Consider the following 23,307-nt stretch of genomic DNA (forward strand, 5'->3'; position numbering starts at 1 on the left):
AAAAGACACTGTGTCTTTGTTTCTAGCCGAGGCTCTCCGTAGAAAAACAGCTGAACTGCTGCACAGAAAAACACTGAAACTCATTGAACTCCAGCACAGAAAAACACCAAACCCTCTGCAGGCCTTTTTTCAGCCTCATGCCCGTCTGAGAGGACACACATTTGGCACTCAGCATTGTAATCATCTTAACTGTGCAGGCCTTCATGGTAAACAGGCCAGAGCAGTCAGTCAAGATGTAAAAACCCCCCTCTGTGGGCCGAGCCAGGGAATCAGAAGGGAAATTTTACACATCCTGCGGATTCAGCCGTGCTCCTCCTAATTGCCGGTTTGGAGCTCCAACTTCTCCCCCCAGTGCTGAGAAGAGAAACCGTCATTACAAGTCTCGCAGGAGCCCGAGCCCGACTCCAAAGGGGGGGGGGGGACTTTGATTGATGAAAAGAAAAAGAAGGCAGATCCGAGCGTGTCCTCGATACAACATTTGCTGTGACCTTGTTTTCCCTGACAGGTCTAAAATTATCTGAGCGGATCAGTTATACAGGGAGCGCAGAAATGTGGACCAGATTCTCCTTTTGGCGCGTCCCTGTCTCCGCTTGCTTTCAGGGGATTACAGCAGCACGAGCGTGCCTTTTGATTTATTGTGCTAAACATAGATTCATTAGTGAAACAGCTGGCTACATCCAGAGCTTCACTGTCTCCCACGCAGGCCTTCCCCCTCCCTCCACCCACCCACCCACCCACCCCACTGGACCATATTCAACGGTTTAATGTAAAAGAAATGCCTGAGGATTAGAATTTACGGGGCTCTTGTCAGCATCAGTGTTATGGTGATCTGCTCTCTCTGGCAACACGTAATTATTTATAGCCCACCGGAGTATTTCTACATGTGACCTGCTGAGAAGGCAAGCGATCAAACAGGCGCTTATCTGATGCTCCAAAGACAACAAATGTGAACTCTGACCATCCCTGTTATGACTTCACTATCACATCAACGTCTTTGCGCAACACTGCATACCAGCCCACAGTTCGCCATTACTGTAGTTAACCATTAAAAAGGAGGCGAGAGCAGGGAGGCCTCACCTATCTGTTATTGCCTTTCACTTAGCTTGATTAACAAGACCGCGTCAAGTAAATCAATCAAAGAGCCAACGAGGGATTTTATGACCATCGATCAGGCCGCGCGTTGCAGCGTCTGGGTCGCAGAGATAACTCACAGCTGGAGCAGCTACTCCGACGCGACTGTGCACCCTCAGACAAAAGCAGCGATCATAAAGCAGCGGAAAGAGGAGGGGATCAAAAAAACCTTAAAAACTTTGCCCCGAGGAGATATCAGTTTCACCTGGACTTCACCTGGCACAGCCTCAGAAGGCGCGTCTTACGAGGCACTCCGTAAAAAAATAAAATAAAATAAAAAATGAAGAGAAAAGAAAAGGTTCCAGGGCAGGAGCACGTCAAAGTCAAACAGTGTTTGCCTCATGAGCGGGCGCTTAAACATTAAAAATCCCTGAAGCTTCCTCGTAAGTAAACAAAATGAACGCCTGTGAGTCATTAACCACAAATGGCTCCTGCGTGATTATACTGAAAACAGAGGAGATGTTTCACTGCAGCAGAAGCACAAACATTCAACAAAAAAAAAAGAAAACCCAAAACAAATTAAAGTTGCACTTTATGCCATCAACTCTCTTTGACCTTGTCTCCGCACGCCGCTTCTTTACTCAAATCTCCCCCATAATGTTCCCCCCCTGCATATGAATCGGCAGGCTGCACCGGAGCATCTGCCGTGCACCGACTCCACTGGTAGCTATGCAACGCCAGAGCATTGTGTTATGACAGAGCCACTTCCAGGGACACATTATCGCCGTGTTAGATACGGTGCGGGCTATTTTAGTCAGCACTGAACAAACAGGTATTGGCCCTGCTGAGATTCATCTCCACAGTGCGGGAGAGAAATGTTCTTTTGTGTGCCGTTGCATCACGCTTCGCGCCAGGCTGACAAGGAGCTGGCTTCCTTCTGCGATATATGGCTTTTGGTGACAATTGGGTCAAAGTGCCAGGTAGTAAAAAAAAAAAAAAAAGAATAATCTCAGAACAGCATGTAACAGGAATAAGGAGCGGGTGTGTTTGCTGGTGAGCACAGCAAAGTGTTGCCCTTTATCAAACTGGGCTACGTTTAAAGTCCAGCTGATAAGATAGCGTTCCAAAGAACGGAAGAGGACTATAAACAAACATCTGTCTTGGAAATGTGCAGCCACGAAAAACAGGTTTCTGTCGGTCAGCCTCAGATCACATTGTTTGCTCCGAGCGTTTCATTTTGCACCCCCCCCCCTTTTCTTTTTATCATCCGTGCCCTCTCTCTTTGGCTAAACAGAAGGAGTCCAAAGGTCATGTTTTCATTCAACATTACGAATCAATCAGTTAATCAGGACAGCACACAGCTTATTAAAGAGCGGGTAATCCCTTTAAAGACTTTGAGGTGGCTCCAAAATACATTTAAAACACGTCTGTCGAGCAGTGAGGTCAGTGAATCCTCAGATGATGAACAGATTCTCCAAGTGAGCGAAAGCACAACATGAAAGCCGTCCGAGGGGAATTTGATTAACAAAGAAAGACACAATTTGCTGTTTTAGGGGCTGCACTGCGATGAAACATGGGCAGGAGGCAGATAATGTCTCAAATAATTACGCAACAGTGACAAGCCTCCATGTCAGTGTCCGCACGGTGCAGCTGACGCTGCACCGGAGTGACATTTCTTTGTCTCAAGATTGCTTCTCCTCTGCAGACACTGTAACTGCAGTTTGTCTCCTAACGACCCCATAAGCCGCTCATCGCTTTGTGGAGATGAGTCTGGCCGCCTGCTTGCCATAACGGGGTGGAATTGCTGTTTTTATGGCGGTGCTGCCATGAATCCGCAACAATTACATTAGCATGTGAGGGGGATACAGAGCAAGGCTGGTATGTGAGGCAGCAGCATTATTGTTTACTCTGGAGGAGCTCACGCTGCACACTGAGCAATGTGGCAGAATGGAGTAGTGGTGGGGAATATTACAGTGGCACAAAAGGCTGAAATTGGAAGGAAAAGGGGTGTTACTGCAGTGCTCATGCTTGGAGGGAGTTTGAACGATGGCTCTGTTCATGATTTGTGATTTCATTGGAGATTTGTCTAAAATAAACCCCTTTATGAAGTCAGACGAAGCTTGGGAATGTAGCGCCGGCAGAAAGAGCGCAGAATGTTTTCCAGAGTCCTAGTCTGTGGTTGCACAACATGCTCACACTATGGTATCATGTTGACAATCATGCACTTTCTCACATTACTGACTCAACAGATTCCAGCTGACTGAACATGACTTGGCACCTATCTCTGTACGCTGCAATCAGTTACAGTGATGCACAAACCGGAGCAAAATTTGGGACAATGTGTCAGATCACGCAAAAAAAAAAAAAAAAAAGGAAAAGGGAGGCATGTGCGCAGAGAGAGGGCTGCCGTCCCGCAGCGTGAAACAGTAGCCTACTTATGTTGTGCAGCGTAAATCAAGTCTCCCGAGCCGTCACAACAAGCCTGCGTATCAGAGCACAGAGCCCCCATGTCTACCTCCACGTCCGTCCACAGTCCTGTGTAACTTAATCACTCAAATGAAGCAAGCTCAGACAATCAGTTCATACAAGATCAGAAATTGTATTTGGCAATTTTTAAACAAGTGCATACAAGTACAGCTAAAAGCATTTCAGTTTTTGCCAAGTGCTCGTAGAGTAGCATTAGTCACATTCTACGTTAAACAGGAACTGCCACCAGACCTAGAAGTACATCAAGAATTTTTGTTAAACATCAACAAAGAGGAACGTAGTCCATTATAATGAGTACATACCTTTATCTTCAAAAATATAGAAACACAATGTATTCAAAAATCAAAAATTATACAACCATGTTTACGAAGTATACTCTTCCCTTGGGTCCAATATGTACAAGTCCGTTAGTTTGTTTGAATGGTATGTATGTGATATTTATATATTTATACTCATATTTTTTTTGCTTCCCCCTCCCCAAAGAAGTGTTCAAACAAAATCAAGGGTCCCTCTCCTTTTTTACTTTGACGTCTCCTGCAAGGATGGTGGCGATTTCTCCTTGCATGAAAGCCCATGGTACGTTCGAGCCAACCAGGGGACATTTCTCTCCACTGGGACAGTACACTTCACCCGTGGCACCTTGCTGCTTTATGCTTTCCCTCGAGCACGGGAAGCAGAACTTGTGTGAGGGCACAGACGGGCACTGAACAAAGTGTGTGTCCTCCAAACGCTCGTGGCACAGCGTGCAGCACAGGGGTATGCTGCCAGGTACCGAGGAGTCCGGAATGCTTTGGGGGTGCACTTGGTCCATGCCTGGCACGTGGGGGGTGCCTGCACCAGACGCGTCTCTCTGCGCCAGCCTCCTCTGATTCATGGAGGACGGCGACAGGGGGCTGCTGCTGTTCCTGCGGGTGGTGGAGTGGACCTGGTTGGCGTCCTTGGGAGAGCTGTTCCCACCTGCATTGTCTGCTGCCATGATGAGCGCCGCCATGGGGGACTGGCCGTTCTGGGCCACATCAGGTGGGGTGGTGCGGGGGTGGGGGGATATTGTGGAGGGGGGAGAGGCGAAGCTCGGCGGGGGAACTGGAGGCATTTTCAGTCCGTCAGTAGGTGGTGGTAACCACTGCTGTCCTTCCCCATTGAGCTTGGCAGCTGTCCCCTCTCCCTCTGGTTCAGGCGATGCTTTTCTCTTCATGTTCCGGGGGTGTTTTCCTCTGTCTGGAGGTGGGAAAGGGTTAAACATAATGGTTGAGTTGCACAGCTCAGACAGGCATCAACAATTACACACTGGAATGGAGACATGCATTTTTTTGTGCTGCTCCACGCTGCACCACAGGGCACAAAACAACAAACAACAAATAATTCACTTATGCACCTTTAGATTTTGCAGACATATGGCACTCTATTGTTTTTTGGTTGTTTTTTTTTTTTTTTTTTACCAAGTATCAACGCACCCATGCGCTCGAACGGGGTTAATAAATTCAACATAAAAATGCACAAAGTAAAGAGCATATTCTCCATCTTACCTGACTTTGACGCCGTGGCGGTGGCCTCGTAGCCCATAACCCTTTGTTGCATGGCCGCATGGTCCTTCTTGAACCTGTTGTCGAAGGTGTGCAGAGCCATCAGGTCCCTCACAGTTTTGCTCTTGCCCATCCAGTCCGCGTCTGCCCTGCTTTTGTGGCTCTCGGAGATCTCCGGCGTGAGGCTGTCCGGTCTGTGCTTCTCCTTCACCTCTCTGTCGTGCTCGGTGCTGGAGACCGAGGCGGGTCTCTTGCCCAGGTCGGCGGGACTACCGCCGGCCAGCGCGGAGGGAAGCCCCATCTGGCCCGGTCTGCCGTTGACGACGTGTACCGGGGGCATGTTCCCGTTAACCAAAGGCACTAGATTCGGGGGGACCGTGCTATTCCTGCGCGGGTTGGGGCTCTGGCGGTTCAGCTCCGGAGGCTCGTCGGGCTTAGGAAATCCATTGGGGACGGGAATGCCGTTCGCCTGCCTGCCAGACTGATACTCTGGACCGAGCCTGGGCGGGCGGTCGGAGGAGATCGGGTAGCGGTCCAGCGGCTGCGGCGGCCGGGAGCCCGGGTCTCCCGCCGCAGCGTGGTTGATCGCCTGGATCTCCTTCCCGGAGAGCTGCGACTTCCCCGGCCCGGGAGACCTGCCCTCCTGAAACCCGTGAGCCCGCTTGAGCTGCCGGGCCGTCTCGATGACAAACTCAATGCGGTCTGCTCCTTCGTAGTTGACACATCCCCTGCAGACGGGCTCGGTAAAATCCCAGATCATGGCCCACGGCATGCGGGGCAAGTCGCATAAATAACACGACTGCCTCCTGGAAGAAGCAGCGACCGCTGCGGACGACATAGCGCTCGTCGTCGACCCCCCGAAAAAGAAACCCAAAATGTTGTCTTCTTCTCCGGCTTTTTCCTCCGCGGCTCCCTTTTCTTTAGAAAAAAAAAACCAAGCCAAACACAGAGCAAGTTCCCTCGGTGGAAAGAAGAAAAAAAAAACAACCACGCACACGGACTCGTCTTCTCCCGACTTTTCGAGCGACAACGTTTAAGTTTTAGAGGGAGAAGTTCATGTCGGTGTGTACTTTACTACGGCGCTCCTCTATCTATCTCCACTGACTCTCTACTACTGGCTCAATGTGGAGCAGTGACGTCACCGCGGAGCTCTAAACGCCTGCTTCCACTTCAGTTTCTATTGACTTGATTTCTTCGACAGACCCCCCCTCCTCTCCTCTCCTCTACCTCTCCTCCCCTCTCTCTCCGTCCTCACCCCACGGTTTACTGCAGCCTCTGTCACTCACTTCTTCTTTCTCTTTTTTTTTTCCCTTCTCCTTTTATTTTAATTTAATCACTTGAACCTCGGCCAAAACTGCACCCAGTTCGGCTTCGCCCTCCTGACTGAAAAAGGAATAATAAAACCCGCCACTGCTTCCTATTATCGCCATCAAACCTGCAAGAACAACAACAAAAACCAAAAACAACAACAGACAATATCAGTCCGGGTCCGCCGACACCAGCCGTGCCTGCAGCGAGAGAGCGTTTTTTATTTCTGTATTTCTCTCTGACAGAGACGTGGCTGTAGTTAGACCGCCAGGGGACGAGGCGCAGAGAGTCGCCTGCTCCTCCACTTCTCTGCTGCTTTGTCCTGAATTCAGGCTGAGAAAACGCTGCAGCTTGTTTTTCCCAATGCAGAGCGCCTCGACGCCATGAGCTGCTGCTACTGCTGCCCCTGTGCAGTGAGAGAGGTGGGTCGACCCTTCAAAGCAAAAGAAAACACAACAAGCAGGATTTTAATATTTATTGTCATATTTTTAGTGTAGAGATATACTTAAAATGTCAAGGAGCGGCAACATAGATTAAAGGGGAAAATTTGACAGGCATCTAGTTTTGCTTTCATGACTTTTTTTTTTGGGGTTAATATATTCATCTTGTGTTGATCCAAAAAAAGTAGAGAGAAGAGAGAGAGAGAAAGAAAAAAGGCGCCTCCATTAGCCAGTAACCAGGAAGCTCTGTCATGAGGTGGGGATTTCCAGCCAGTGTGTTGTAAACTTGAATGGATCAGGGGGGTTACAGCATGAATATAGCTCTGCCCACATTTCTGTTTTTTTTTTTTTTGTTTTTTTTTATTCTAGCACACTGAACACCAACAGTCAGTCATCCAGATCTGCCACCACCAAATGAAATTACACAGGAATGAATCAGCCATTCAGACTCGGTGAGTTTAACCCGTTGAAACTCAAGCCGAGAAACACAACAAGGAGGAAGTGTGAGAGCAGCAGCGAGATTAATGACTGCACGACTCCGACGCTGAATGTTTAACGCAGTGGTGGTGGTGGGGGGGGGGGGGGGGGGGGGGGGGGGGTGATATTACTCGAAACAGGTCATGCGCTAAAAACCCAGCCAGAAAAAAAAAGGAAAAAAAAAAAGAAAGAAAATTCCCCTGAAGTAAAAGTGTAGGTTTGAACCGGAGGAGTGTCCCAGCGGTTCAGATTCCTCCCTCTCATCTGGGCTCATTCCAACTCGTTGCAGCTTCGCCTCGGGGCTTTGGGTGAGGCAATGCGTCTGTAACCTGCAGACACAAAGCAGGATATGTTTGTGCAAGTCCATGTGACGTTTGGAAAGAGGAAGCGAGATGTTTAGTCACGTACCCTCATCCGCCTCACCCATCTACGGGACGCCGGCCGGGGCCATTTGGCTCCCTGCCTGCCAGCGGCCGTGATCACACGCTGTGGCATGAGGCGTCGCTTCAAAGGGTTTCCATAAAAACACAAGGCTGCGATCTGTTGCTGCCCATCACATATACATGTCGTGCCGCTGCCACAGGGTTTCTGTGACAGTGTACAGTATGAGCAACACAATGGAGTGTTTTTTTTTTCCTAAGAAGCCCTCGGTGTTACAGTAAACTACTGTATTAACACATCGCTTCCCTTCTCTGCTTTCACCCGATCCTCAGTCGTCATCGGGAACACAACACTAGGAAGTGTTGTTAGGCTTTATGACACGGTTAGGAAACGGCCGTACCGAAGGGGGCAAAATAAACATATTCCTTCCTTGAGATTGGTGGGAAACTGTTGCCTAATGCTTTGATCCTTCGCTCTTCCACTCGGCCCATGTTTGTGCGAGCAAATAGCTCCACGCCGTTACGCAAGACGGAGGCATGCTGGGATTCAATTAAATCCTGAATGACCCAAATCTATAATAAGAGGATCCATTGATTTGGGGAAATAAATAAATAAATAAATACATAAAAGTGCGGCTGCGAAAGCGAAAAGAGGCAGGACTGTGCTGAGCAGAGGCGACAAAGGTCTGAGAGGAAGCCAGACACACACACACACACACACACACACACACACACACACACACACACACACACATACACAGATGGCTCTGATTGGCAATATGAACCATGTATACAGTAAAATCACCACAGTGTGACCCAGCTGACGGCCGGCTCCGTTTGAGTCTCGCCACTAAACCAGATGGAGCAGCTGTACAACGCTGTCTTGAACTTCTTTTTTTTTTTCCTAAGCAGTATGTAAATTGAGACGTGAAGCAGCTAAATAAAGAGTGAGAGGTAGGTGACGGCCAGGGGAATACCCAGCATGTGACAGCATTGCAGGCCTGACGACGAGATGACGTTATTTCTGTTCTGTCGCTTTTTCCGATCCTGTTAAATTTTTATATTGGCCCATCTTTTATTCATGGGGGTGGGGGGGCGAAAAAAATCATTACAAATTCTCTCAGAAGTTTATCTGCCTAAGCGGCGAGCCACAGCAGCAGCTGGATGTTTTTCTCCGTCTTCTCCTCTCCTGCATGAGAACAACATTGGCGTTATATAACCTTTTTTTTTTTTTTTTTTTTTTTTTTTTTTTAAGCACAGCTGCTGAGGTGAGCATTAACTGAGACTGTAACATGTTGCACGGACATGAGAGGGGGTTATAACAGGACAGTGTGCGACGACATGTTACCGAGGTCAGGGCAGCGACTGTAAAGTTGAAAGTGTTTGCAACGAGCAGCGGGAACCATGGAGATTATCACAGTACCCCAACTACCATATATATCCTGTTTATGCCGCTATTTATAGCTGCAGATTTGCACAGCAGGGATTAGAGCGCAGATAAAATTTGGGGAGCTCTGAAAAAAAAGATAACATCAGAGCATCCATCTGTCATAATAGCTGCTTCCTGTTTCTTTCTTTTTTTTCTCTTCTTTTTTTTTTCAAATGAAATATTCGTTTGATTTGGTTTTATTGATTTTTCTGAATGGGCTCTCTGCACATCCAGGTTTGCAGCCCTGCAGCAGACGCACGGAAGCGCGAGTGCGAACATGAAATCGGCCCGTCTGAAATAAGGAGTCTGCTTTCGAAATAGGTATAAAATGGTGGAATTCAAATAAAATGGAGGGTCGACGGTGAAAGGGAAAAATGTGCTGGGCGGCTGGAATCTGGGGGCTGGAGGCTGCAGAGGTGATGTCATTGGGCCAGAGCAAGAGGCGAGTGAAAAACAAGTCTCTCTCTTTATTCTGATCCTCTTTGCAGTTCCAGAGGGGGTTGGGGGGGTTGGGGGGGGGACTGGCAGACGGCCAAGGCAAGGGCTGCTGGGAAATGGCAAAGGATGCCAAGCAGGCCCCACCGCCAACATTAGAAGCTCACATCTTTGTTCTCAGAAACCTGGTGTGCTGCCAAAGGCCTCATTTCGGCTCCATGGCATGATTACACTGGATGTAGGCCAACTACTGAGAGCTCGCTCGCTCACTCTCTCTCTCCCTCTCTCTCTCTCTCTCACCCGCTCTCCCTTTATGCTCCCTCCCTGGGCTCTCTCTCTCTCTCTCTCTCTCTCTCTCTCTCTCTCTTTCTTTTTCCACTGCCTTCAAAAGCTTTTCTGCCAAACATGCAGCAGTTGCCATGGCTGCAGAGAATGGAACATAGAAAAAAAAAAAGAAGAAAAAAAAAGGCAAGTAATGAGTCAGGCTTGGACCCAGATGTGCCACATGTGTAACCATTTAGAAAAAAAACACAAGATGGTAACATATCCCCCTTAATCTGCCGGGCTTGTCGGTGGTGAAGGGGGGGACAGACGACGAGTCGGTAAATAGCAGAGGCGCTGTGAGGAGGGGGGAGAAGCGGAGGAAATAAATCCCCGCAGAAAAATGTAAATGAACATTTGTTTTCACATCCATTTTTTTTTCTCTCTCTCTCTTTTTTTTTTTTTCTTTTCGAGCAGGAGGTGGTTTCAGTGCAGCCGGTTAATTTTGGCAACCAGGAACAGAGAGACCTGAACTTTGCCTTCTGTAACGCGATGCCTGAGTGAGCCTGCACACATTGTGAGCTGACAGCATCACTTCCTGTCCAGTGGAAACCCCCCAGATATTTTCAGTCACAACCGCACTTTGATGTAAACAAACTTTCCCTGCGCGGCCTCTTCTAGCAGAATCAGCACACAGTCTGAGCTCGCTTCTGGTGGGGCCAGCTTTTAGAATGAGTAACGTTCACCTGCACGTTAAACATGTCTTCTTTCTTGTTGCCCTTAAAAGGCAGCTCCACGCCTGACTCATGCTTGTCATGTTTAGCATACTGAGCCATGCAGTCATTCCAGCTTTGCGGCTGACTGTTTCAAAATGTCATTCTGCCGCATTCTCTCTCTCTGTCTCACACACACACACACACACACACACACACACGTGTTTATTTGAATTCCAAGATGGATCACTCCTACAGCAGCACTGTAATAGTTTCTGTTCTCACACCTTGATTGATCCTCGAGCAAACTCCAGAGGGACGTGACACATCCAGCTTCATTACGAGTGTCTTTGTAGTGCTTACAGCGGCATTAACATGTAGGTACGGCAGGTGTGTGAAAGAGTATATGTGTTACAGGGACATTTATATTTGAACACACAGCTTCTCTCTTGCATCGTTATTCTGACAAAGGTTACGCTTTTTCTTCTTCTTCTTCTTTTTTCTCTCTCGTCGAGCCAAAGGGAGAGAAGGAGTACTTTTTCACGCGTTATGTAACCTCTTCCTCTGAGCCAAAATAAAACTTTCCCAAAGTGGGCTTATTTATTACCGGAGCTGCTGTCTATTTTTGAGCTGCCTCGCTAGAAAATGGACTCTGACATCCCCGGCGCAGCAGTTAAACACAGCACTCCGATGTCATATCTCGAATCGCGGGCATCCATCTTCACATTTTGCCGCTGTCCTTTTCTTCCATTTTGGTAAAAAGCCAGAGTCATTTGCATTAACTCCTTTGCATGTATTAGTTCAGCCAAACAGTTGCATAAACCCTGGTGAATAATGCATTAAAAAAAAATAAAAAATATGAGTGAACATGCATATTTATAACCGTCTATTTATTTCAAGGGTTGCTACTGGAAGAAGATCAAAGCCTCTCTTTTTCTAGTAACATTTGCCTTGAAAGCGAAAAGGGTATATAGAGAAATATCTGTGATGTATAGAATACTAAATGATATGAGTGTGAGAAGAAGGGAAAAGCCAAGAATAGCAAATACCGACCCAATTGGAAAACCTCAAGCCTCCAAATGTCGGGTGGGGGGAGAATTGTTCATAGATAGCATGTGGGTTGTTCAGATTGGGAAAGCAAGCAGGAGCGTGGATGAATGCAACTGTAATACATCATTTACAGATGTTGTGGCTACATTTGGAAAGTGATATTTCTCTTTACCGCAAATTAGCTCTAAACACATTTGCTTGGAAACGGCCCTTTTTTGGTAGCGGTCGTAAATCAGGCCAAGGCTTCCCGTTCCTGGATTCCTTGGATGCCTTGCTGCCCTCTCTTTGATTGTCTGGTTTATGGTGGATGTTTCATCATATGCTGCTAGTGTCCGTGCCAGAGATGTCCTTCCTCCCCTTTCCATAAAAGTGCAAGTTGTCATGACGGTGTGGCATTCATTATCCGCCTGTGGCTTTGCAGGCCTGGCCCCTATGAGCAGCTGGGGAACATTGGTTGTCACACTGAACGGCGGTGAAAGATGGGAGGGCAGGAGATGAGCCCCCCCCTCCCGTCTGTGTGATAAAGCCCCCTTAAAACCACAGCGTTTGGGCATCTGGGCACACGATGCCTCGCCTCCCCTCATCCACTTCAAAGCCTCGTCTCAGAAGACAGCTCGCTGTTAGCAGCCGAAATAGAAAATGGAGGTGTGATGGCGAGAACAACCGCGCGTATGTGAATTCACCGAGCATCGGATTAAAGGACAACAACGGTTTATCACCACTTGTGCTTTATTTGTTTTGGCCAATAAATTCACACTGCTTTACAACGTTGTGATGATTTTACACTCACAGAAGTAATCATGAGAATCTGGAACGTGTCTGGAACAGGTCGCAGACAAGCCAAACCTTTTTCACTTCTCAAAGAGAAGTTAAATCGAAAGTGAGAGTACGCATGAGTAATCATACGCTTATCGTCTTAACGTCGCACTCTAAAATTGGTAAAATGAGCTGTCTGTCTGGCCCATTACGGCCCCGACTGCCAGAGAGGTGAATCAGGCTACTGTTATCTTTGGTATTGCAACATGGAGACAACTAGCAAGTGGCCACAACTTTATGAGAACGTAAAAATTGAAAGTAAATACTGGTCATGCCATTAATGATCTCTTATCGTCTTAGTCTTGTACCGAAGAGTTCCTAAAATGCGCTCTGTCTCCAACCATGGCCTTGCTGCTTGGTAAGCAAATTAGGCCATTCTTAACTTTGCTAGCACAACATGGAGAAAACAAGCAAGCTGTTACGACTTTATGAGAGGTTAAATTGAAATGAGAATAGTGGAAGTGTCAGGTAATTGTTATCTTTTCTAACGTATAATGGAGAAAACTAGCAGGCTCTGCTGGATGTATAACCATCACAATGAAACTTTCCGAAAAGTAAATGTGGAAAGCATTTTGCAGTTAGAATAAGAAATAATGAACAAAGGTAAGGCTGTTTGCTGACTTTGTAAAATGCTGCTAGCGTACACACTCTATGGTAACGTTAGCTAGTTACTCGAGTGAAACAAGACACGACAGACAACATTAAGTCAGTTTTTTCTTTTTTTTATAACAAATTCTGTTTTGAATTAATTCAGACAAGTTACAGGTCAGTTAACTTTGTTTGAACTATTTCATTTTGAGTCACAGAATCCCAGTATTGCTGATTGGAATGACAGCCAAAGCTATGTACACAAGACTTTATGTTATTAATATCACTGAAGCACTTCCAGCACTTACTGTTTACCAAAATAATGGTGACAACCGGCTTTATTTGGGGTGCATTCATGAAAAGTCTAATCGCTGTCCTAGGGAAAGTAGCAGCTGTTGACTGACGGGTGAATTAGCCAAAATAACCCGACACATGTGCACTAACATTAGCTTACTGATAGTCTGAGCCTGTAACAGTTATTTCCATGGACATATTCTTCTATTAGTTTGATTTATAATTACTTAATATCCTCCTCATGTCACACGAGGGGTTATATTTTGTATTGTTCTACATGTTGATGGGGAAATCTTATCTATTACTGTGAACATGCTCTCAATGTAAAGCCTCAGATGGGATTTATGAATGTGCCCTGGTGAACATAAGATCCCATTACCTCTACTTGAACTGCATGTATGACAAACAAGTTTCGCAACAAAGACAGCCATAGATGTTGTCATACATCCAGTCATTATTCCTAACAGGCGCATCGTGGATAGTTTAGTCATAGTCACCACAACAAGCTCAGCTGAGGAGGAACAGTAACACTGTGGGAAGCACACGGGATGAATGGCAGAGTCTTGACGCATGAGTAAAGTCCCAGAGGGACACAAAAGGAGAGTGGGGAGCGCTGTGGGAAAGTTCAGTGTCCTTGAAGGAGCCTGATAAGCCCGAGGTGATATGAACCCTGCGTGTTAACATTGTGCAAATTTGTAACGACTACGAGCTGGCTTGCTGATAGAGAGCCGTCTTACGCCATGTGTTTGCACACAAACCTGCCTGTCCAAAGGGCACGTTGAGCAGGGAGTGGCTGATGTTATCTGAGCGATTCCAGTTTGTGATGGTAATTTAACGCTGGGTGTTTATTGGAGTTGTTTTACACAGTCGACATACAGGTTTGAGCAGGTCTGCTTCAACATATGAAAGGCTGCGGTTGCCTCTCCACCTACTTGTGTTAGGATGGGTGCCACGTTGTTCAGCAGGCACACAGATGTGTAACTTGACCTTGCACTATGTAAATAATTTGAAAGCTCCCTCTCCCAACAAAGAGGGATAAAGTTCACCTACACCTCGTTGCCACACAATGGGAGGGAGGAGCCAGACAGCCTTGAAGCGGAAATGGTTTCACACTGGCTGACAAGTCTGGCAACACCCAGGGCTGCCCTGAAGGACAACAAACCGCCCTACTTCGCTCACTCACTCACTCACACACTCTTTACTTTCACATGTACATATCTTACTTGCTGATCAAGACACATTTTTGCAGAGAACTCATTTCTGTCTTCCTTCCTGAGGCTGCTGTGTGACGTGCTCTCTCTCTCTCTCTCTCTCTCTCTCTCTCTCTCTCTCACTCTGCCTCTCCTCACATGATAAAAATCGCTCTGATCAAAAAAATGCTGTTGCCTAACAACAAGGCGAGCAAAGTTCACCTCCCATGTAACTGCCAAAAAAAAAAAGCTTTCCAGCAGCTCTCACATGATCCCTGCCAAGTTAACCATTTACAGCGAAGGAGGAAGAGTGGGGAGGGAGAGAGGCTCGCTCTGGGTAAACACGGGCGCCGCGTTTTGCTTTTCTTTTCTTTTTTTTCCCGAGCTAGTTAACATGCAGGGACATGAAACTGGTTGGGCTACAAGTCACCCCGCAGCGACACAAAGCTCCTTCCTCCTTGCCACCAAACAATGCATGCGGGTCAGAGCAGTGCTCCCATTATGAAACCGCTCTGTCACAAGACGAGTGCCTCGCAGGAATGCTGTTGTGACACATGTGCGCTGTTGACGCAAGGGTTAAACATTGAACAGCTCACACACACACACATATACACACACACTTAAGCTGCCAAAAGGGCGGGCTCTTTAACCGCTCCAGCACCGCTTGGTCGTCAGCGCGTGTTTATCTTTCCACCACGTCCCCCGCCACCTCCCAACGGTCGTCAGGTTTATCAAAGGAAAAGTCCTCTTGTCTAACTGCAGCCAGGTGCAGCACAGTGCAATGATTCACACAGCAGACACAATACTCCGCGGCAGATTGCCTCGCATGTTGGGAGCTCGGCAGAGGTCACCGGGTGCGAGTGTGTGTGTGTGTGTGTGTGTGCGTTGGATGCCATGCGCTGATCTCTGGCTCGGTGCTGGTGCAGAAGGTTCAGCAGGAGTTCAGCACATATTCATTATTCATGCATTTCTCTGTATCAAGTGATGGCACCGGGGAGCTTCTTTTCTCCCTGAAAAGGTCCAAGTGCCTCAGAGTTTCTCTCCGCTGTTTTCACTGCGTTGTGTTTTCTTGTCTTTTTTTCAGACGTGGAGTAAAAGAATTTGCAAGGAGGTTTATTTATTTATGCGCTCAGTGGGTCTGGATTTTTTTTCCCCTTGCTCTTTTCTTTTTGTAAAAAAGCACTCAGTGTTTGTTTCTTGGATTTCGACGTTGCTAAGCACAGGAAATGTATCGGAGTGATTCTTTACAGAAGGGTTTCTTCAGTTTAATGTGCGCTGGCAAGGCTTTGAAAAATCCCTGCTTAACAATTCGAGGAAAGCCAAGCCACCTGGAAATCTCATGACTTCCTGAATCTAATTCCAGGCCGAGCTATCAGACTGTCTGACTAGCAGCTTTCATTGAGGGGTGTAAACACTGAATGTCAGGCATGTTTGCCAGAGCCAGTGTTGAATCAGGCATTAGTACTCATGTAATGCCTGCAGTGAACTCAAATGCCCCAGCAAAGCCCTGATTATATTTTCTCCCTGTCTAACAGATTTATAGTGCACACTGAGCTCCAAGAGAAAGCTGGCACAGGCCGGACTCGTGAAACAGGCCTCTACACAGTCTATTCTTGTTGATTTCAAATGCAGTCTGGACTTTACTCCAACCATATAATAACAGACGTCAGCTAAAGCGTGCAGTTTTGATAACCTGCAGTTGTAATCGGAACAAAAAAATAAAATAAAAAAATGCACAGGGCAAACAAGGGAAACGGCGAAGACAGAGCAAAGGTATGACACCACCGAGGGAGAATCCAGAACAAAATTCCCTCTCGTGTCAGAGCTCGCACTGTGTCGGCGGACCGTGACCTCATCCAAAGTTTACATGCAGGCGCCTCACGCTGCTTTGTTATCTTCAAAACTTGCAAACCAGCACATTCCAGCCCTCAGCGGCAAGCAAGCAAAAAATGTCAGCGTGCAGATCCTGCTGCACGGTGAGAAACGCGATAAGCACACAAAATGAACACCTCACCGCTCGAGCGGCAGCACATTTCAGGGAGTACAAAAACGAAATGAAAATGCACAGGCAGACACACACGCTTTCATACGCAGGAGGGCAGGGATGTATATAGGTCAGTTGTGGACTCTGATTGGAGCTTTGCGTGTCTGCTTACTCAGCAGCCCGCACCAAGCTTAGCTCGCTTTCAGTCTTTTTTTAAACCAGACCACAGGGTAGTAAATAGCTACGAGGAGGATCACAGCCTTCACAGCTGATTGGCTTGATGCTCGCCTGACATAAACAGGAAGCCGGCCGCGCGAGTCAGAGAGGGGAGCGAAGACGGAAGGACGAGCGACAAGCAGAATGTGGTGGCAAGACAAAGAGAGAATGTGTAAGAGCCTGAGGGATTTAGATTTGAGAGGAGGAGGAGGGGAAAAAAAAAAAGGTCTCTCTGTTCATGGCGCACCATGTGACTCACTGAGGAATTCAGCCTGTGATTCAGCCCTGTGCGTTGTCAGCAGACAGTGTGCGGTGATAATGGTGATGAGGTGTTTGTATTGGTGACAGCAGGAGACCACATGATGATTAACGCTCATCATGATATTAATTCTTGTAACTCAGCAGTGTTTTTTAAAAAATATTTTCAGATGTTTACGTTGTATCTTAAAGCAACGTTATGCAAGAATCTGTGTTGCCGCTGACCTGGCGTCCCTACAGTGTCAGCGGTCAGTATATTTTTACACCACCATCGTAAAGCACAAATCACAAGGACGGCTGTATGTTTATTGCTGATGAGCTGATTTGGAATCGGCACAGATGATGTCAGAGGATGAAGAACTGTGTCGACCGACAGCAGGGCGGGGTAACATCGCAGCATTTTAACCCAAATTTGCATATTCTTTCTGTTTATTGTGACACTGGAGAGGAGCAAGGAAGGAACGAAAAAGAATATGATGGTTTTGCTGAAATATTGCATAATGTGCGCGCATTGTTTGCTATGCTAAGCATTCAAATATAGTCTGACTTTTAGCATCCGAAAAAACAACATAACTCCATGAGGCAGGGATGACACAGTAAGATTACAACCATGCCACAATCTTTTATTAAATGTAATTGGCTGGGATGTTCACTCTGCTGTCACGTTGTTGTTAACTTAACGTTAGCCGTGACACAAATTGCTACACCTAGTGCCAGGAGTAGCGTATTACCAGCTGTCAAGCCAGCATTAGGTAGCTCGGTTAGAAAAACGTAACTCATGCATCACTGATGGTGTGTGTGGTTTGGGTTTAACAACGTTTCCTTCTTTTAGACATTACGTACGTACAGATAACACACAGCTAGCTTCTTGTAGACCCATATTTGGTGTTCCAGGCCTCTTGCAGGAGGTCGTGCCATACAACTCAGAGAGAGTTACTATTCTAGTTGCTTCCAGGTTTTTCAAGGCTTTCATCTTTGCATCCGGTTTTACTGCGATTTGTGTGAATGAGATCCTGGAGCGACTTGAAATATCGCACTGTGACATCTGTGAATTTATAAACCAAGCTCTCTTATTTACTTACACCTCCGCAGAACAGGATTTCACCTCTGATTGCACACTTCGTTTCTTTTTTTTTTCTCCCAGCAAACATCTGAGACTTAAAGTGATATAAATTCATGTCTATTTTTGTTTTGATCGGGCCGATCAACTTGCGGATTACGTAAGTGAAGGACTCGGTGACAAAAATGATTCACTTCCCTATAGTCCGTTATACAAGTTCTCCTTCTCAAAACGGTTTATATAATTGTGCGTCAAGACCACACATATTCTAAAGATTCCTTATCAGCTGTTAACTAGTATAAGCTGATGGTGATAGATTGTGTTAAATTTAACAAAACCATTGTGAAGCCTCCGGTGGCCCTGCGTGCGAGGCGCTGGGTCATTGCATGCCTGCGACAGAGCCAGAGCACAGAGTGGAAATAATGAGTGACATATCAGCCCTGCTACCCAAAGAGCTTTTAGAAAAAAACACCCCTCCTCCCTTCCTCCCCTGTCAACCTACTGTCCCCATGACTGGCTTTGAAGGTCAGATGAGAAACAAGAGAGAGCGCCACCGCCACCTCCAACTGACTGGTTCAAACAGGCCCTGGGAGGAACAGGGGGGTGGTGGTGGTGGTGCTGTGTGGGGCGTTGCCCACTGAGCATGCCCAGTGAGGAGGAATGCCTTGTGATGGCAACACAGTGGGCTCTCCCATCTGCTGATGGAGTGTGCACTTCTCGCCCCGGGCCCTTTTCCATCCAGTCTAGTGAGCAGCCAGATCAATTTACTGGGGAATGAACACAAAGTCAGCGGCTGACACACGCACATATTCACACATCCTTTATGTACGACAACAGCGGCGACGCAGAGCCCCGCACTGCAGCACGCAGACTGGCACGCATAGGAATTTACTCATGCATGCAAAAAAAAAAAAAGAAAAAAAAAAATAGTACGAGTGGGGTTGAATCAAAGGGCTGATATATTATTCAGGGAAACTCCCTCCGTACTCCAGCTGAAGTTTACAATAAGCTCGCTGCACGCACAAGCAGGAGAGTCGATATTCTGGCTGCTCTCCCTCCATCCTGATTCCTGTAAAGAACCGCTGACTCACCAGGCCGAGGGTGCCTTCATTTGTCACGAAGGCGGGTGGCTGATGGCGATGGCTGCATTTTTAGGATGAATGGCGCTGACTGACGTTTTCATTGTTATGCTGTTTCATCACCCCTGATTCACTAAAATGCCAGAACAAGGAACATCATTTCTGGGGGAATGCGGTCATCTGTCCCCACCCCCCACCCACCTCTTGACACACACACACATACACACACAGATGAATGCAAAGTGAGACCACATGTTTTCCCTCTTATGAATAATTGAGGAGCCCTGCCTGTTGTAGTCGTGCGGGCGCTGACTAGGCACCCACGGTGGTTCTCTTAACTACTGTGACAAAATGGTGTAGCGTGAAAAGTGACATTTAAGGCGCACTGACGCTGAGGCGTATTGTCAGAGAGACGAAGAAGGCGGACACCCTCACACCACGGGCCTCGAGTGAAACTTCCCAAAGGGCGAGCCCGTGTGCTCAGAGAGTGTTCCACGTCTGAATGCAAATAGAGGTGTAATTCGGTTCTGTCTGCTCGCTCTTACATTATATGAATAATTGAAACATATTGTGTGTGTGTGGGGTCTAATATGTTCTTTTATTTGCAGAGTCACGCCTGTGCTTTCTGATATGCTAATGACTCTCCCCTTGAGTAATTGAGCTTTAGAAAATCAGCCTGGGTCTAATGGCGCATTGTCTGGAGGATGATCAAAAAGCAGCCGAGATGAGGATGAGATGTTCTCCGCTGATCCGCTGATGACACCGATAATGAGGCACTTGAAGGAGTTTTCAGGCGTGGCGGACACTGCGGCCATTTCAGTCACGATCCCGACGAGGAAAGTGATTTAATTTCATTTTCCAGATTCGGCGCTCGATCAGACGAGAGTTCCTCCTCGTCCTTCGCGGCCGCGTCCTCCGTCTCCCTCCCCCTCTTTGACCCTCAACCCCAAACCATTACAGCCCACTTCAGTCTGAGCGCCGCAGCCTCTCTGCCACCCCGCCCCTCGCGGTCTCTTGCCTCTTGCTCGAGGGTTTCTAAATCTGGAACATCTGACATGCTCGCCACCTACTCGTGTGTCTCTCTGCAACTCTCTGTGACCTCGATCCACCCTCTCGCACCGGAATATTGTACACACTAATCTTCCCATGATACTTTATAGCGGCTCCATGTTCGAACACAACCCGTGACCACATGTACACACAAATAGTGCCAACAAAAGACAGACAGCTGCAGTTCAAAGCTTAGCGACAGCTGTGTTCCATTGTCTAACCGGGAGCCGAGTGACATTCGACGCCGCCGATGGCTGCCTTTAAACGCCTCTATTCTTTCCCTCGCCTTCCCTCTTATTCGCTCCCTCCATCCGTCCCTCTTTGTCCTCCACCGCCAAGCATTTCTCATTCCTGCAATGCTTTTGGTATCGCTGAGGTCTGCCTAGACACCGCAGTGTCTCCGATTCTCACACAGTAACCAGGGGAAGCGCAGAATATGCTCCTTATTTGCCTCCCACAGGGGGCAGACACTCAATCCAACCTCTTCACTGTCAAAGAGGCGTTGGAGATATACTTGGCAAGCTGTGTTTTGCACCCACCCCCCCCTTCCCTTACTCTCAGTATGTGTATGTATGTATCTTTCAAGCCCTTCATTTCCCAGAAAAGGAGCCCAGGATTTATGAGCGCATGAGCCGCCGCAAGCGACATCTCCAGAGAAGGATGAGTGTTTCCTGCAAAGAGTCGGGAGGGGAGGCGAGGGAGGCGCTGGTGTGTGTGCGTGTGTGTGTGTGTGTGTGTGTGTGTGTGTGTGTGTGTGTGTGTGGGTGGACAGCTCCCATAGAAACACTATCCAGTAACACTTGAAGAGCGTCATCAAGGGGAGAGGTGTGTGTGTGTGTGTGTGTGTGTGTGTGTGTGTGTGTGTGCGTGGAGGAGGCGTCTTTCTGAGAAAAAGCCCATGAGGCCTGCTGCAGACCTGTGATTGACAGTTGCCTCTGCTGATTGCTGGCCCTCAGGGACGGACTCTCAACGACAGCTGCTGCTCCAAACTCACCATGAACTGTTGCTAACTTCAGGTTCACTAAATATGTCCAAACCTGGGATGGCAGCTCAAGCATGGCACCCGAATCAACACCCCCCCCCCCCCCCCCACCCACCACCCCCCACCGCCTCTTGCTCCATCTTTGTTTCGAGGAACACTTCACAGGAATCTGACATGCATTTGCGAGGTAACCAAACCCTTCATCACCACTCTCTCTCTCTGTCTTTATCCTCCGCCACCGGGTGCGGACGTGAGGAGTAAAAGTGACTTCATGGTGAGTTGTGTAAGAGCGCGGGGCGAGGCTTGAAAACGGAGCCATGTGAGGCAAACGAAAGTGCTGATGCGCTGAAAACGGAGCCAGTGTTTCTGGAGGCATGCAGATACAAAAAAAAAAAAAAAAAAAAAGCCTGGCAGAAGTCAGATGTCAGAGAGGACAGCCAGGGTCCGGACTCATTGGGGCTGTGTGGACAGTGCGTGGTAAGGGGGGGGGGATCTATTCCAGTAGAGAGAGAAAGGTCACAGTGTAAGCTGATAAAGGCAGGAGGCAGAGCTTGGGGCTGCTTCCAGGCCAGCTAGTCAGCTGACGCCTGCAGCTGTGTTTGGAACATCAATATGAGCCTTGTTCACCCCCCCCCCCCCACACACACACACACACACACCTCCTCCTCCTCCCCCCTCTTCCCTCTAAAACTCTCTTTCTCCCTCCCTTTCCTGCTCACTCGGCATCCCCTCTCGCCTCTCCCCTCCTCCTCCTCCTCCTCCTCCCCTCTCTCTCTGCACGCTGTTTCCTTTTTTTTTTTTTCCAGCTCTGATTTATGAAAGTAGGGCATGTGCCCATAACTGCTGCATCAAGGCACATGGCTGAGCCTCCAGAGGCACTGAGGCTCTGTTTACATCAGCCCAGACAACTGCACCGCATTGCACAATCGCCACAGGCAGGCTCTGTTATATAAAGATGGGGCCACGTTGGCTCCATTGTTGTTGTTTTTCTGCTTCGCCCCGTCGGTAAATCCTGAACTGCGCAAATCTGGACGGACACCGCGTCCTCTGATCCCTGACATGTCACTTTAGCCGAGGACTGAATGTGTCGGCGGCGCACTGGCCCTCGAGTTTCACATTTCCCAGGCTAATAATTCATTAAGCATATTTGGTTCAAGCAGCTTGGGAACAGCTCCGGCGGCTTCAATGGCCGTTTTGTTTTGAGCCTGTTGTTTTCGGCTATTTCACTCACTGTCGCGCAGGATTTTTTGGGGGGGGGGGGCTTTATTGTCGAGAAGTACTGGAGCATGAGAATATTATAACAAAGAGAGCGACAAATACGGTGATTTCAGCGGTGAGCGTGCGCCAAAAAGAGCGAGCGTGTTTGTTTGGGGACGACAATTAGTCCCAAATGTAGCACCAAGGCACTTCGTGATCGGTTTCCATGGCGACAGATCAGACTGCTCAGCCGGCGGAAGACAGACAAAAATGTGCGCTCGGTGAGCACGAACAAAAGCGCTTGAGCCAGGGACGACACTGTAAAAACTGCATAATCATCGTCGAGTGCGAGGAAGGAGGTGGAGGCAGATTTAAGGTCGGCTCCAGATTATTCATGCAGGTCGGAGGAGTCGATGGATAGTAAGAACACATCGTCATCCTCTCGTTTTAATAACACAGATGGGCCTCCGTGGGTGTGAGCTGTCTTCGGAAGAATCAGCTGAAAAACACGACCAGCTGCTGCTACCACAAACCATTAACTCATTAATGGATTACAGGCCACATTTTCCACAGTTCAACCACGAGCTCAGGAGTGTGTGCAGTGTAACCTTCCCTGTCCGGCTGCTGACTCAACAACCGGCCTCAGCTCCAGAGGCTCCCAGACTGCAAGGACACGCGATCATTTACAGCCGCCGGCCTTGGAGCTGATATTTCTGCCTGCTTGTGAGTCATTACAGGCTGTGAGCCCTCGGTGTAGTCATGTAAGAGGCAGGGTCAGTGCAGCCAGACCTCTGCACACACAGCACCGCACTCATTACTCCACTTTCCTGCTCATGAAAGGAATTTGCCATGCTGCTGTTTAGCACAGCGCACATCGCTTATGTTGCTGGCACAGTTTATTTTGTTTTCCGGAGAGCAGAGATGCTTTGTGATGCACCCAAGTATTAATATTCTCTGGCAGGAAGGTGCGGAGGGCGATGAAAAACATCTTATTTTTCAATCCGCCGCTCTAACCCAAA

The 23,307-nt window shown here is 47.9% G+C and overlaps 1 protein-coding gene and 1 long non-coding RNA gene across 5 annotated transcripts; one reads left to right on the forward strand and one right to left on the reverse strand.

The window, feature by feature from the left end:
- Positions 1-3,650: 3,650 nt before the first annotated feature.
- irf2bp2a (interferon regulatory factor 2 binding protein 2a) lies at positions 3,651-6,176 on the reverse strand. The gene is made up of 2 exons (XM_037124483.1): positions 5,085-6,176; positions 3,651-4,776 (listed from the first exon to the last, which is right to left on the reverse strand). Exons 1-2 carry the CDS (start codon positions 5,917-5,919, stop codon positions 4,058-4,060), a joined length of 1,554 nt encoding a protein of 517 aa, XP_036980378.1. The 5' UTR covers positions 5,920-6,176; the 3' UTR covers positions 3,651-4,057.
- Positions 6,177-6,425: 249 nt separating this feature from the next.
- Positions 6,426-13,184, forward strand: LOC119033900. 4 transcript variants are annotated; one of them, XR_005079425.1, is made up of 4 exons: positions 6,426-6,811; positions 7,015-7,085; positions 7,199-7,281; positions 9,350-10,279. It is a non-coding gene; the product is annotated as an uncharacterized LOC119033900 (long non-coding RNA). The 4 variants fall into 4 exon arrangements; XR_005079422.1 differs by lacking the exons at positions 7,015-7,085; positions 9,350-10,279 and adding an exon at positions 11,996-13,184; XR_005079423.1 differs by lacking the exon at positions 7,015-7,085.
- The last annotated feature ends 10,123 nt before the right edge of the window (positions 13,185-23,307 follow it).

This window comes from Acanthopagrus latus, chromosome 15 (genome assembly GCF_904848185.1).
Source record: "Acanthopagrus latus isolate v.2019 chromosome 15, fAcaLat1.1, whole genome shotgun sequence".
Taxonomy (NCBI): domain Eukaryota; kingdom Metazoa; phylum Chordata; class Actinopteri; order Spariformes; family Sparidae; genus Acanthopagrus; species Acanthopagrus latus.

Coding starts and splice junctions, on each gene's coding strand:
- irf2bp2a (XM_037124483.1), bottom strand. CDS start 5,919: ATGTCGTCCGCAGCGGTCGCTGCTTCTTCCAGGAGGCAGTCGTGTTAT. Junction 4,777..5,084: donor CGCCACGGCGTCAAAGTCAG/GTAAGATGGAGA, acceptor TCCCACCTCCAG/ACAGAGGAAAACACCCCCGG.